Here is a 16,353-nt window from a genome sequence, read left to right as displayed (position 1 = left end):
AAGACCGAGTGAAAAGACATCACCCACAAGCATTTGGAGTTGCTATTATCACAGGGGCATTTAACTCCAAAGCCCGCTCTCCCCATGCTCTCAGTCAGCTACTCTGCTACCTCGCTTGTAAACTGTTCTTCAAAGACAATGTAGAGGATAGTAAGCCCGCTCCAAAAGTACACAAGGCAACAGGGACTGTAGCCTCTTAAATGTCTTGCAGGATTTCCCATATTTTCATAAAACAATACTGTCAGGTATTTTAATTTGTAATTATAAAAACAGAAGTGTTTATTGAACTAACCGAAGGACCCAAGAGTTCTCATGAGTTTATTAAAGCCCTATTTTTAGGAATTAAACATACTATTTGCATATCATGTAATCTAAACAAGGCAAAAAAGAATTGTAAATGGTTTGCATTTAATTAGACACATCAAAGAACAACAAAAATATAGTCTAACGGGTTAGCCGCCCCAGCTATCTTGATCCAAAGTTAATATTACCCTGGTTGGCTCTCAGCCAACATGCCAAAGCTTAGATACCTTCCACGTACGCATCTCAAGTATTTAGTGGATGAAATGGAAGAATATATACACAACATGCATCTTCCACTGGGACAAGAAGGGAACACTTGCTGCTCCCTGGTGGTTTTACAGACAACTAATTATCTAATTAGCTTTATTGCAGAAGCACAGCTCCGTAGTCTAACACCCATTAAGCAAACATGTAGGGCAAGGCGAATACTCGGGAGCCCTGCTATTATTTCATTACCAATACCTGCTCAGTTTAACAGGGAGATGACAATTACCTGGAGTGTAGTAAATGTATCTTCACTAAATGTTTCAATTTGTCACCTGTCTTGCATATATATTTAATCCTCAAAAAATAATATATATATGTATATACACACTTATATGTGTGTATGGATATGGATATATTATACACACACACACACACACACACATCCTTGTGAAAGGACATCAAACAGAAGCATTTTGTTTAGCTTCTGAAAGTTTAAAGTAATGAAAGATGGACATGTCACATTGCTTACCCTAGCCTAATGCAGATATTGTATAAGCTCTCAGCGACTTCAGAGCTTTATTTATTTAATGGACTGTCGATATGTTTGTGCTAGCTATAAAAAGGTCTTTCAGAATTCGATAATAAAATACAGATTCTCCGTGCGCAGGCTATGGCTGGGATTTCATTACAATTAGGTGTCATTTCATAACACTAAAGAAATACCAGGGATAATGGCCTGGAAATAAATGCGTGCACTTCACATAACAGGCTGTTCTGTCTTCTTTCAGTATAAAAATACATACTTATTTACACATGTACGCACACATACTTCCCTCGGCTCGATGGGCTGAACCATATCATTAAGGCTTCCTATTTTAAGGCTGCTGGTTATAGATTGGGCACTCTGCCACACACATTCCAGTCTCCGTGTTACTGTTTTAGTCTGACCCATACTCGGGATCTCACAAGGCTCCAACACAACCGCAGATCCCAGCCTCACTCACACACACACACACACCAGTCAAAAACCACACAAGTCAGCACTTTGTTACATTAAACCATCACTCTGCTTTTTACTAATAACTGTTTATATCTAGAGAACTGTGACACGTAGTAGAAGCCGAGTGTGCATGAGCTAATGAACATATCCTAAAGGGTCAAGACAGGCTGCAGTTTTAGATTATCATATTACTGTCACAGAAGCCCACAGCTTAACATCTAACAGGGCAGGACACTGTGTGAAGAGCAGATAACAGGCTATAACAACTAAAAAAATATATGTAGTTAAAGCATTTTTATTGTCCTGTCAAATGTTCTAATATACTTTTGCGAAGGGCCAACTGATATGTTTCTCGTGCAAGAAGGGCTTGCATGAATAATTTAAGAATAGTGAAGTCTAGGAGTGAAACCTGCAAACTCCTGCGTCGGTGAATAAATCCCTCTGCTCTCCTTGCAAGCTCAACATGCTTGTGTTACTCCAGGAATGCAAAGATCCACCTGGCTATGCTACTGTTTGTCCAGCTTTGTTAACATGGTAGAAGCGATAACAGGAAGGGAGCCCTCGGCCTACTGTGGCCCTGGTGATCGCTATCTGGATGTTGGAAGGAAATGGTCCAATCTGTTACCCATCATACTCTGGTATGTCATGTCAACATTGCCTATTCAGTGTCTGGCTTGCTTACAAAAATCAATTGGCACAAGTGAAATATCTACCAGCACATCGTGGAAGAAACATACACCAAGTAAAATAATTATACGCAGCACAAATGAGCTTTCCAACCTATACAAACGAGCATTATCAAGGTTAGCCATTATCATGGTCTTACTTTAGCGAGGCTTCAGGGTGTGTTTCCATGTGACTTTCCAGACCAGACTTGCATGTAAATTCTTTATAACACAGAGGGCAATGGACAACATCTTCTGTCTTTTTCAACGGATCCACAGATTGAATTTCTTCCACAGCCTTGAGGGAAAAAAAACATGCCATCATTCACATGACACAGAAGTACTCCCTTCTGTGTGTAATTTACACCATCCTCTAACCATCATATTATCACGTTTTGCTTTTTGAGCTTACATGCTGGATACAATATTTTGGCACATGCTAAACACATTACATACACATGAACTATGCAGATAACAGCATCCAGGACAGGAATACAGAGGACTACAAGTGGACTAGGATTTTAAGTTTGGTTTCCTTCAAGTTATTGGGGTCGTAAATCAGATCTCTGAAGCAGGTTACATACGTAAACCAAATTGGCCCCTTTTATGTTTTGATATCTTAAAGAACTTGGACTACTCAAAATTGATCAGAAGGTACTATTAGTAGTAGTTCTACCAAACTCCAATCCTTTGACAGGAAATAATTAGAAACCCCTGCAGAGGAAGACATTTGTATAGTGACCTTCTTTGCTGGTGGAGAGTCTTCTTTATCGGTATCGGTTTCAGGAATGGATTTCCTTTTGGTGGTCAGTCTCCTCCGTTTCTGTGGCGAGGGTGGGCTTGCAGTCACTGGGGCGTTTGGGTCCTTCTCGTGTATTTTCATATGCCTGAATTGAGAATAAACGTATGGTACTTAACAAAACAGGTGTCGGTATGTTTGCATGCTGCAGTATATACATATGAAGACCAGAGGACCACTGTCCAACATACTTTTAATTGTCCTAAGAAGAGTAAACATCACTGATAAGCAGTACTAGCAGCACATGGCTCAGGCAGAGAAACTAGAAAAGGGAAGTTTGTAACAATACATGGAACAGCATCACACACAATGAATAAAACTAAACAGACAAAACACTAACAGGACCAGATTAACTGTTCCCTCTGCTAAATGCTAATGGAAGGACAAGACGGTAACAATTCAGGTGAATTTCAGTCCAGACGAGCGAGCCTGAGCAACCTTCCAGCATCTGGACAAAGAAAAGGGAGTGTGCAGGCCGAGTGCCTGGTGAACAGAAAGCAGACATTTCAAGCGAGATCTCCGTCAGCCAAGTCTCCTTATTTGGCTTTGCTCTGGCTTTCTGCTTTCCGTTCGCCAAATCCCAGGCATCCTACACATTCACGGGGATGAAGGCAGCTTGGCCAAACAAGCTTAAGGAGAGAAAAGGGTCTGCCACACCACTGACCAAACAGCACAAGAATACACAAGATGATGCCAAACGCCATTCATACAACCTAATCCTAAAACCTGTGACAAATGTGCTGAGTAAACATTTAAGAGGATAAGGAGGGATTTGGTAATTGAGGATTAAGTGTGCCCCTATGTTGTACCACTAGCATGTTTTTTTTTTATTGCCAGATTCTCTAGGGGACACAAAAGAAGAACTGAAATGAGGAAACACACAAACTCCTCCTTGCTGCTGGGATGCTCCAGAATCCACAGTGATAAACAGGAGAAAAAAAATGAATGACAAGAGAAATAAAAGAAAAATAAAGCGATGATGGTCACGATGGTCACATAGGTTTACTGCAAACCTTTCAACAACGCATTTCCAGTTAGTCCGCCTGGTCCTTGGCATGCGCTGGAAAGCGCTTTTTTTTTTTTTTTTTTTTACAGCAGATTAATGATTCCCCCCCCCCCCCAAGAAGTAACTGAACTGATTACCGTGCTGTTTATCACGGCCCTGGAGATGCCACAGGCTGAAACAGCTGCAGCTTATAACCTACAGTGATGGGCTGTATCAAACTTCAGCTGGCGTCCTGGCACTATGGCAGCCACGTACCATGTAGTGCAAAGGCAACCGGCTGACTTCGGAACTTAACTGTGAAGCTACTGAGCCGTACGTTAATATTTATGCAGCCACAGGGTCAAGAATGTGAGGGAGGATTAAAACATGGCTGTAATCACACAAAGCCAAACTAAACAGGATATGTATACACCCCTGTGTCTACCAGGTACCGGGCTTAATAGCAGAATAGCCGCAACAGTATTTTGGGTTGTTGTTAACACCCCAGGCATATATTATTAGCTTCAGACACTAAAGAAGAGTGCCTTTGAAAGGATGGATGAATGCAGTATTCCCGTAACTTGCTGCAATTTGAATAATCCTCGGGCAGACGCTATAGTTTTACGCTACGAGTTGAGTCACGCTCCTCCCTTGGGCAACCGTGGGATTGATTAAACCCAGTATTGAGTGAAGAGATCTACCTTGGAGGGGAGCTAATGTCAAACATGCAAAGCATCCAGCCCTGGTACATTGCAGGTTTGTGAGGTGAGCCAACCGCATAACATGTCTGAATCAGCCTCCCCGCTGCAGCTAAGCATGAAGATCTTTGCGAAAAGCAAACTAAGGCTTACTCACGGAAAAAAGAAAGGAAAAAGTCAAACAACTCCCACAAAGGAAAAAAAAATATCTTCTCATTTTTATACTTTATTCTTGTCAGTACTAATGCTGACATGCAGTAATTACTCAGGGTAATGGCGAGCATCCTGAGAATATACATCCATACTACAACACACCCTGCAACAAGAGCTGAATGGGTAGATAGTAAACTATGCATTGTGTAGGGTCACCTCGGCTCTTCTCACAGGAGGAACACGCAGGGACTGACCCTTTAGGATACACAATGAACATGGGTCCAAATGTTTCATGAGACAAAAAAATCCATCTGGGTCTTGATGGGGACTAAGTCCATATGTGTTATATAAGATACAAATACTGCATACACATAAACATATGGACATCTACTGCGAGGCTGGTGGAGACCAAAGTAATTACTGCTGTTAAACAGTAAGGGAAACGTGACTGAACAGTCTACAGGCATAATAAGATCTGCTAACATTTGCGGTGGAACAATTTCGAGTAATTAACGGCACCAAGCGATTTGGGGGAGTAGCACCGTAGCGTGCTAAGGAATGTCTTGCAGTCCTTTGGCAGGCCAGACCATCAGCGACTGAAGGATTAGGAAATGCTGATTGCCAGGACACCAGTATGCACTTTTCCCTACGATACAGAGCTGGAAAATTAAAGGAGGAGGACTAATGGGAGAGCACAACACACTAGAGTGCACAATGATCCTCTACCTTGTTTGTCTAAACACATTAGAAGGTAAGAAAATGACCTTTTCAGCTAGGAGAGAGAAGGGGAGTGAAACAGGATACTCTTCTGTTTGCTAGTTTTAGCCTGTACAGTAAAAACAGGTCAGGCAAGTTTTCACACAGTCTTTTCTCTCTCCCCCCTCCACCTCTGTGCTGTGTGTGTGAAATGAGGTGAAATCCCAGCCCGGACCTTTTGTTTGTCAAAAGATGCGTGACAGCTCGAGTGATGAAAATGCTGATGCTGATCACTGCAGGTTCCCCTCATTTAACACCTTTGGTAGTGGTTGTGGTCATGCTTCATCAGGATGAAGGACATCCATCATACCAAATGGTGGACACTTTCTCATGGAGGGACATGGCTCCTGAGCTCTAGAACAGACCTAGGCAACTTTCCACCTGTGGTTTGACTACAAATCATGGCTAGCTAAACCATCTGAACATGACAGGATTTATGGTTTGGTGGCAGGAAGAAGGCCACAGCTGCCCAACTTTGTTTAGAGAAGGGTTGTTGATCTTCCCTACTTTAACACCGACACAGTTAATCAGCTTCAGTCATGTTGCTTGAAAAAACAGTGATGCTGGCCTGATTGTACCTCTCAAGGTCTGGACACCCGTTTTTGGGTCAAGATACCAAAGAACAGTAAACAAGAGGGAAGGGGAAAAAAAAGCAGTTGACCACAAAGCAAACCACTAGTGAACAGTGCCTGCAATAGGGCAAGAGGAGACAGCAGAAATGTCTTGTACAAAATCCACATACTGAATGGCAACAAACCAGCCTTCACTTCTGGACACGGACTGTAAAATGGCACGTACAACACATTCTATTTCCCTGTACATTTCACATGTACAAAATAACAGGCCAATGTAGGCAAAGTTTGACTGCAACTTTAGTTCCACATTAAAGTATGTGTTGCATGCCCAGGATAATGAAATATTTAATAAAGAGGCAGTCTACTACTTGCCATGTAAAAAAAAACAATTCATATTACCGTACTTTTTTAAATTAAAGACACATTAAAATAAGATATAAACTGGGTAAGTTCCAGTCATTATTCAGGTACCCCATTTTGGATCCATTGGATTTTTGGGGGGGGTAGTTTTACTGATCAGTGATACTGCGTTCCTGATTTTGTAATATGCTGGACCTGTGACATATGATGATCATCTACACAGGCTCCACTTATAGCTGATGACTGGTATTAATTGCTGATATTACATGTGGCCTATTGTGCAGGGGAGGGGGGAGACAATTTAGCTAAAAGGTCACTGGAAATAATGGCTAGCGGAAGTACACAGGTCACAGTGGCTCCATGTATTGAGGGTGGCCAGTCATTCAACGCAACGTTCCCTTTCTCCCTGCTTTGTATAGTAGGTATAACATGATGATGCATGAATAGATTGCTTACTTGAATACAGATCACCGAGTGACTCACATGTGATATGAGTCAAGAGGAAGCCCTGACTGCAGAACGTTAAGCCTCGCCCTGTTAATGTCTAAATTCTATAATGGTCCAGCGATGCTGCCTGGTTATTCCCAGAAGTCAGCATTCTGCTGAATGTTCGGATGCTCATGTCGGCACCACTGCATGTATAAAACGGAGAGTACCGCCATGAATCAGTAAAACAAACCATTATTCAAAATAAATAATCTAAGCCTGTCAGCCTGCTGATAGACCTGTGATATACCACCATTATTATAGTTTCTTGTCCTATGTCTGCTTTTGTACCAGCTAGATGTAGCAGGGACTGTACCACTAAAATAAGAGACTGTTATTAATGCTGAAAGGCTGGGTTTCAATTCTGTTTTCCTTTCTTTTTGTTTTCAGAAGAAGAATTAAAGTTCAGCGCTCCACCCATCATATCACGCTGCTTTCCACATTTGTTTCCATAAATCACAGGATTGTATTCTCCCTGGTACTTAATTAAAGAAACCTGGCACTTACTTCACGGAGACTCCACTAACTTTTCATTTCTGTACATGGAATTGCCAATATCATCATTGCATTAATACTTAGCAACCTGAACATCAAAACACTTTTCTGTTTTGTTTTAAAGTGGGTTAAGTATTCCGTTCCATAGCAGAATAAAAAGTAACACTTTCCAGTTTATCCATTTCCAGCCAGCTAGAAACCTGCTGTTATCTAGTACGGTGGAACATGTTCCTGGAACTCTCCTTAATTAACTATTAAGTGTCACTCACCGGTGCATGTTTCCATTGGTGGTAAAGGACTGCCCACACATTGTGCATTTGTATGGTCTTTCTCCAGAATGGACAAGCATATGGCGGTCCAAGGAGCTGGCTGAACTCAGAGACTTCCCACAAATACTGCAGCTATGGTCCGTCCCTCCAGTGTCCGTGTTATGCTACAAAAAGAAACAATCGCCAATCAATATACAGTTTCCATATGGCATTGTGAGCTTCAAGTGATAAGTACTCCATTATAACATCTTTGAAGACTGAACAGGGAGTGTGTAGGCAAGCAGAAATATTCCTCCCTGTTGGCATAGACATGAGGGAAGGTAGAGCTCAGAATCAGATTTAAGATCACAACACTTTAGAATATGTTTTGTTAATTAGTCTTTTTACATGAAGAATCGAGTTCCTGATATATGTTAATGCATATATGTTAGGCTACAAACTGTGGTATAAAAGACATAAAAATGGACATTTACTGTATATGCCATTTGTTTAAATATATATAAAACACAAAGATGTACAAAAACAAAGAGGAACTCCATTACGGCACTCAGAGAGACATTCTTTCCAAACCCAAAAGCAGGAAATGATGAAAAATGTATTACTTTTTCATGAAGTATATGGTTTCTTTGCTTTAAATGATATTACCAGCTGGAGAAAGTTATTGCAATGACTTCCATTTTGTAATGGATTTTTTTTCTCCATGAGAAATCCTCACCGATCATGGATAAGACTATTCATTGTGCACTCTGGAGAGTTTACATTGTTAGTAGGTAATATGAATGCAGAAGGGCAGTACCTGGCGGATGTGCATAGTCAGCTGGTGCTGGGAATTGCAAATCTTGTCGCACAACGGACAGGTGTATGAAGATTTCTCTTCTTTGCATTCCTATTACAAAGAACACACAAAATGAGGTGTTAAACAATCCATTCCGAGCAAATCTATGCATTTAAATAAATTCATCATATGAAATTTGAATCTGCTTAAAGTGACATGTCCTCCTCTTAAATATTCTATTGACTCTAAAATAGATGATGGTACCATCGGTATCTTTGTTATGTCTTAAAATGTGTTCATTTCAGTTTGCTACGTAAACCAACTAAGGCTCCAACTTATTCATCAGTCATTTCTGGTTAAATGTAATGTGCCCCCAACCTATGGAGCCGTCTACGAGGACTGGACTGAAAAAAAATGCATTATGGTTTGTGACCATATCTATAACTGGGAAGGTCCAGGCCAGCGGTGAGGTTCCATAGAGGAACATTTCACCCATCTATGGTACCATCTTTTTAAACGCTACAATAACCCCACATACACATAAGATGTTTTCAGGGTAAATTATAAAACGTGTTAAGGTTGTATATTGATACTCTTTATAATACACAATTACACAAAAGATTTATGCATTTATTGGCAAACCATTGGCTTTACAACAGCATATTAAAAAAGGCGATAACACAGTTGGTAACGTGAGTGATTGCTAGTTCACCTTGAAGTGCAGAATCTGCACATAATACCAGCCCTGCTACAGCAAAGGACTGTTTGCTCTAGGGTTTATCATTAACCATGCTCCAAACTTTCCCTAATACCAGCACAGAGTAGACCGCATACCATAATGTCAAGCATTATGCGCCAGTGCTACCTCCAGAGCACAGGGACGGATTAAAGCCCCTGTCCCAGTGGTGTGTCACACACAGGCGGCGTTTAACCAACCAATACAGTGTGATCTGTAACATGTGTTCAAATATAGCAACACTTTTTTAGAGGCAGGCCTAGAAAAGCAAATGAAAAGTGCAAATAAACACAATTATGCAACCCAGGCTTCTGATACAAGCAGAAGCGCAAACATTAAAAAGGTAAAAAGTTGCCATCAATGGAAAATACGCCATGTAGTTTTTCACATGCAGACACCAAGAAAAAAAAAAAAAAAGCGACCTCTTATGTTCGAAAGGTTAAAGTTGAGTCATCGCGTTCAGCGACTGGAGCAGAGGTGACCATAAACGATGCTGAGCGCATCATACAATTCTGGTTTACTAGTTCGTAAAAGTTACATATAGGTGACCGGCGTCACATATCACTATATAGCGTGAAGACGGCAAATAGAAGACAGAATGCTGGAGTATCGTGATGTCTTATGTTTTACAGAACTTTAATAGTCACTTGTTTAGATCACAGAGGGATAAAATACTCCTCTCTCAGGATGTAAAATAACCTTGTTTAAATAAATACAAACATAACAATATTAGTTAGTTTGGAGGACTCCAAATTACCTTTCTTCGCAAGTCTAGTGGAATGTGATATTTGAAGGGAAGTTTATTACACTTTATCATTCACCACTTTTTGCAGGACTTCAGAAAGTATGCTTACCACCAGTTTCAGATCCATCCCCTGAGAAAGGTACCAGGCGCTATCGAAACATTGGGGAATCTCAAGCAAGGTCTGCCTTTTTGTTATATCATTCTTGCCACAATTTGGTATGCATCTTGTGACTTATGTTCGTATCACGTGTGGGTAAAATGAAATAGATGCGATGATGTATATAGTATATGTCAGCGTGGATCTTATGGTGTGCCACGCTTTACCATAGGTTTCTTACCTGATTTCTTCTGCCAATCCGGTTGGGAGCAGGAGACTTTGCTGGCGACTTAGTGTGTTGAAGGCTCCCGACATTTTCAGAAACACTCGTTGGATTCATTACTGCTGACATCATTGCATTAACAGACGACAAGTCATCAACTTCTGACCCGTTGACAAGGCTAACTGGTTTGAGTGGTTCGTTAGCACTCACTGGCTCTTTCTCTGTCAAAAAGACGAAAAAGGGTGCAACACCTTCAGCGCAAAGTTCACAGAAGTTAAACCGTAGCCATCAAATTTCTATGGAATCTGCCAGAATCTGAATTAAGAGAGGCATCCAACAAGTTTCTGTTGCTTGATGGACCAAGCTGGTCCCAAAAAAGGTGCATGTTCCATTTATAATGGAGTGCAGCATCAGAACCATCATTCCTGGTACATCACTCATGTACTCTTAGTGAACAAACCCCACCGACTTTTCAGTACATACATTTAGTCATGTATGGATTAATGTGCAAGATGTATTACCTCCATTTTCCTTAGCCATGTGACCGGTAGTGGGCTGTGCAACTTGCTCGGTGCTTTTCTTTCCCAGTGTACTCTTGGCGAGGTCTAATGAGGGATCATTAGGGGAACAGCCTTTCACTGGAAATTGAAATACCGGTACATTAATAAGTGTCACAACTTACAGGTTTATAAAACAAAAGTATTTCACACACTTACAAAATTCGGATACTGAAACCCTTGTCAAAATATTAACTTTGCCTAAAAAAAGGAACAACACATTTTTATACATCCATATTTCTATAATCTGAAGTCCCCCTCTCTGTGCCAACGTTCGTATCCAATAACATTGTGGTAAGAGGAAGCAGACAGCATACTTTGGGAAATGTTGCTACTAGCATTTGCAGCAACACTTCAATGCAACCAGCTGGGGGAGGTGAAGAACACAAGTGAACTATACATAGTACCGACTGTACGTATAAAAAGACATGGTTTAAAGTCAGCATGCAGGGGAGTATGGCAGTCCGCTCTCAAGTGTCCTATTGCGTTGTCAGGTTTAATACAACATTAAATGTCCCGCTTCCCAAATACGCCAGAGGGTACGCACTTCACTTGGCTTCCAAACCAACAAATGTTGTAAACTATAGAAAACAGTTTATATGCATATTGGTGTCCAAGGACAAAAAAAAAAAAACACTAACGTGGAAAGTTAAAAACGTTGAAGTAGTTAAGGTTCTACATTCCGAGAGCTGTAAGTAAGAAGTCACTGCAGCTACAGTGCGTTGCTTCCCATTCAGGAAGAACAGGAAAACATTTATTGGCTGGATTTCCTTATTAAAAAGAGAATGTGACGGAGTGCAGCATCCAGAGCAGACTGTTCACAACATAATCGTCTCTTGCTTTTGTCCGTGCTATACCACAGATCCTATGCTCCTCAAATACATTAGAAATGTGCAGCACATCAGCTTACTGCAAAGCCAACCACATTAGAGACTACTCATTATATTTTTTGGTAACGAGAGGAGGTTGGTTACCGCGCATAGCAAATGGACCTCCTCATCGCAAACATGAAGAAGTCTTGATCATACAGCACTGACTTCCACTTAAATTTCCATAATATGCATATGCAATGCAAAAAAAAAATTACACAACATATGAGCATTGCATAATGTTTTAAGAAGGGAAGCAACACAAGGGCTCGTCTTTATTCACTTCAGTGTTTCTGGTTTTCTTTATGGTTTGTTATATGCTAAGCAATAGATCACACACATCACGTTAGTGCTGCAACTTTAAAAGAACACGGCAGAAAAGAAGAGGATGCAGGGAGGGCTAGTGAAGATGGGAGGAGTGAGAAGGGAAGTGGTGCCTGACTAAATTCAGCCACAGCTCTGAGTCATGGAGAAGATGAAACCAACGCGCGCACATATAAAGTACATCTGCCCTTTGGAACTGTGGGAAGAAGTATTTTGAGCTGAGAAGGGACAGGATAGTGGAGAAAGATAAGGATGTGCCGCACAACAAATAGTTGTGTATGTGTAATCCTTGAGCTGCCAATGGCTCCTGCATCTCAGGCAAACAATTGGTTAAAGTCCTGAGCAAGTGCCCAGGGGGAGTCAGTGAGGCAAAGTAAGAATTAAACATCCTGGTTCCCGTGCACAAGGGTGCCAATTAACCAAGCTGTGATGACACGGGGCCTTTTGTTTTCACTTGTCCGCAGCATTTTTAGCAGCTGACAAAGGTGCCTTTCTCCTGTGTATCTGTTTAATGAAAGATTAACTGATTCTGTGCCAGAGACTCCCTGCTGAGTTTGTGCACACAGCTCCACTTAAAGCTGAAAATGGCTAAATGTTCAGTCTTTCACAAAGCAGCACTTTTCTAGCCGACACGTGAGGACCAGCATTAAAAACAAACAAAAAAGGGAAAAAAAAAAAAAAAAAAAAAAAAAAAAAAAACACTACACACACACGCTTACATTCTTACACTTTTCTTCTTGTGCATCCATAGAGTAGGGTTATTTATGTCTGCATGGAAAACCTCCTGCTACCACGAGGACACTGGGTATGACTGTATTAATTAGGTGTTGATCATCTATATGATTACATTAATAATGTAAAGCATGACACGCCAAGTTATACCAAAATGGGAAGCCATTAGTCATTTAAGAAAAGCCAATTAAAAAGGCTCTTTAAAAACTTTTCTACATTTTTTTATTATTATTATTGAGGAAAGACCCCATGTTTCATTGTGGCATGCATGGTCTCCTTGTATTGAAGAAGAATTACTGACAAACTAGTTAGCAACACTCGCACATTGGGTTACTTGTGTTAAGGTAAAAAAAAAAACACTACCTTCATTTCAGGCTAGAACCACAAATACAAAAAAAGTCCATCTAGGTACGTATTAAGTAGTTTAATGGGTCACACCCGCATCACAGCATGTAAAGCTTACTGCGTGCAAATTTATTCACCAACGTCACATCTGTGCGTCTTACCAAGAGACACTTATGGACAGTGAATTATCAATGTGAAACTTCTACAAAGCAGATCACATAATTAACTAAGGAAGTTACTCAGGAAGTATATCCCAACTGACCTTCAACCACCAAACTGCTCCCAGCCTGCTGCAAGTTCTAAGACTGACAGGGCCCAGTAGAGAAGTTTGCTGGCAGCATCCTTTTTAAACCTTCTCCAGATGGGCCACGGCATGCAGGGAAAGGAGACAACAGAAAGCAGAGGCCTTACTTTGTATGTTTTGTGCAGCTCAGGCAGCCAGGAAAGCAATCATTTGCTGCTGCTGCCTCAATGAGGGTATTTAACATGTATTGAAGAGGAGGAATAGAACACACAACATTTTGCAGTTCCTCAACAGAAATAAAATACCTGTGTAAAAACACTACATAGCTCAATGGACTGCGTATGCGTTCCAACAATATAGCTATGAACATTTCATAACATAAAAAGATAGAGATGGTCAGGATCAAAGTAGATAGAAAACTGTTTTGCGCCTCATTATTGTGTTGGCTTACATTAATCTTCCTAGAGTCATCTTTTCCCAACATGTATATTTTATATGTGTTTTTCCACCAGAGTTTGATTTAATATAGGCCGCTAATAGAAAAGAAACTGCAATCTATACACACAGTTGTGTTGGTTGCCTTTAAATTCACACGTTGCCACCCTACGTGTTTGGCATATGATGGTTTAAGGATGAGAGAGCACATTACTAAATAAAGTACAAAAAGAAGGGAGGATACAGTCAAACTGTCTACTAAGAATCTCTCGGTGCTGATAACAATCAATGAGAAAGTCATGGCATGCATCATGTGTGTTGGGTAATAACACTATTTCCAATTGTATTTTTTTTCCCCCCTTATCTGGTTTGGAGGACTATTTCAATGAAGCATCAGTCCGAGAGCTGATGGGAGCAGACATGGTGTGTTTGTGTGAAAACACACAGGAAATGGCATACCCATGGCTTCTCCTTTCATCTCCTGGAGCTGATGTGGTCCTCGAAATGTATCACGCCTCACAAAACTTGCTTTCTTTGTGAAGGGTAGTGGAAAGAGAGGGAGGTGCAAAAAGAAGGTGGGGGAGTAGCAGTGAAAAGATGTTATTTAAAAATGAAGGATTCTATCACAACGTTAAACCCTTGTTGGTGCTGCAAAGGGAAAAGGCGATAGCAACGTGTCGTTTCAAAGGAAGCGGACTGTATTCCAGATGTATATAACAACAATATGGCTAACAGACCATAAAAGAACATGCTTGGTCTTGACTGTTGTGCTACAAACAGAATAAATACATATAGTAGAACACATTGTGTAAGATAAAGTACAAGAAAACCAAAAAAGCTAGATTGATCACCATCAAAATATTCCGCTTGAAACAATATAGTGATGATTTATAAATAATATTTTTTATACGAGGGGTAGCAGTTTTTTTGTCTTTCAAGTAAATCAAATAAATTCCGTCATTCCAGTTTGTTTGGTTGTTTTGTTGGTTTAGAGAAAGCTAGAAGAAGAGTGAATAAACTGGTGACAGAGGTATGCAGTAAGTCCGTGCTTCTTGATGGACTCACTAAACCTCCCCATAGCTGGGCTGGAGGAATGTGTGTGTTTGCAGCCATAGATTTCATTTCTAATGGGTATTGTTAAGAGCACTTTGTTTTATAAAAAATATTTTTTAATCCAGCTGCCGCAGAATATAAAAATCTGGAAGGCATGTTTTGCATCACATTTTCTTTTTTCCGTAGGATATATGAAAGCGCAACAGAGAACAAAAAAAAAAAGTAGGATTTCCTTCCAGAAACCGACACATTTAAAACAATGAGTATCACCCAATGTTAAGTGTGCCAAAAAAAAGGCATAACAATGGTTGACCGTCAATTAGGCCTAAGAAAACTGTATGGATACAGTTCAGGGCGAATTCACACCGACACCTCTGGCTGGAGAAAAAGTTCAGAGCAGATAAAAGCATCATGGCACAAAAAAAAAAAAAAAAAAAAAAAAGTGATAATACGAAGGTGAGGGGGGAGGAGGGTGAAGCAGCGAGGGCACTCCATCAAATGTACTTTGCCTTACACGCTTAACAGAGAGCTAATGATTACAAGTGGGATGGAGCAATAGGTACCGTAAACCCACTGCTAGCTCTGCAGATGCTCTGTTTATTGTGTATCCTTCGCAGACAGGCCACTCTGATAGGGACGCCTCTCCTTGTATGTTTAGTATTAATTTTACAATACTAACACACAAAAAAGGCACACCCCACCTGTACACAGTCACAGCATCTGTTTAAAAGTTAACTGCGTATACATTATATCACACACACACAGTACTGTGCAAAAAAAAGATAAAAGCTAATTATTGTATACTAGGGGGTGCTAGGTGAATTAAAAAAAACATGCATCAAGGAACCTAGAAACAAAACATAATTCTTTCAAGAAATAAAGTTAAGCAAAAAAACCTTAAAGCTGCTTAAGAAGTGTCAAAAACAGCCATCAGCACAGATGCTTTGAATGCAAGAGCTACCAAGTAACAATAAAGTTTCTTTGGCACAAATATAACGTAGTGTAGGTCAAAAAGGTCACTTCAAGGTAAGCGTGTGAAGTTTATTTTAAGGCATGTCATCAGAACTGTTTTCTTGAAATAGGTCTTTCCTTGACTGAGCTGCTCTATGCGGTGTTCAGTTATGGAATGTGTGAAAACCAGTGCACTCTGGGGAGATTAACACCCTGTAATCCAGCCAATCAGGATGAAGACCAGTCTTTACAGGGTTCGTACTGGCCTATAATCTGTCAGAATGCTGCACATAATTACAATCACCTTAAGTGAGAAGTAGAGGGCAAAGCCATCTTCCTAGGTCACACAGTATATTATTAGGATGGGGAAAAACATATAAAGATCATGAAAGCACCTGCTTAATTTACCTCCATATATTCTAAATCTTTGTTGGACATTATCACATACCGTATAGATTAAAGGAGAACAGCAATTTAGGCATGGATGTATGCAACGTGACGAGGACTACCTCCTGA

At 40.5% G+C, this 16,353-nt stretch overlaps 1 protein-coding gene across 1 annotated transcript in view; it reads right to left on the bottom strand.

Annotated features, from left to right (window-relative positions):
• Positions 1-16,353, bottom strand: part of RREB1 (ras responsive element binding protein 1) — a 44,260-nt gene that overhangs the window by 11,874 nt on the left and 16,033 nt on the right. The window contains exons 3-8 of the mRNA XM_053466270.1: positions 10,849-10,965; positions 10,346-10,548; positions 8,548-8,637; positions 7,752-7,915; positions 2,918-3,062; positions 2,337-2,473 (exon numbers count right to left, since the gene is read on the bottom strand). Of these exons, the coding sequence (XP_053322245.1) occupies positions 2,337-2,473; positions 2,918-3,062; positions 7,752-7,915; positions 8,548-8,637; positions 10,346-10,548; positions 10,849-10,965 (856 nt within the window). The remainder of the gene's footprint in view (positions 1-2,336; positions 2,474-2,917; positions 3,063-7,751; positions 7,916-8,547; positions 8,638-10,345; positions 10,549-10,848; positions 10,966-16,353) is intronic.

This window comes from Spea bombifrons, chromosome 5 (genome assembly GCF_027358695.1).
Source record: "Spea bombifrons isolate aSpeBom1 chromosome 5, aSpeBom1.2.pri, whole genome shotgun sequence".
Taxonomy (NCBI): Eukaryota; Metazoa; Chordata; class Amphibia; order Anura; family Pelobatidae; genus Spea; species Spea bombifrons.
This window is presented reverse-complemented; position numbering and strand designations above follow the sequence as displayed.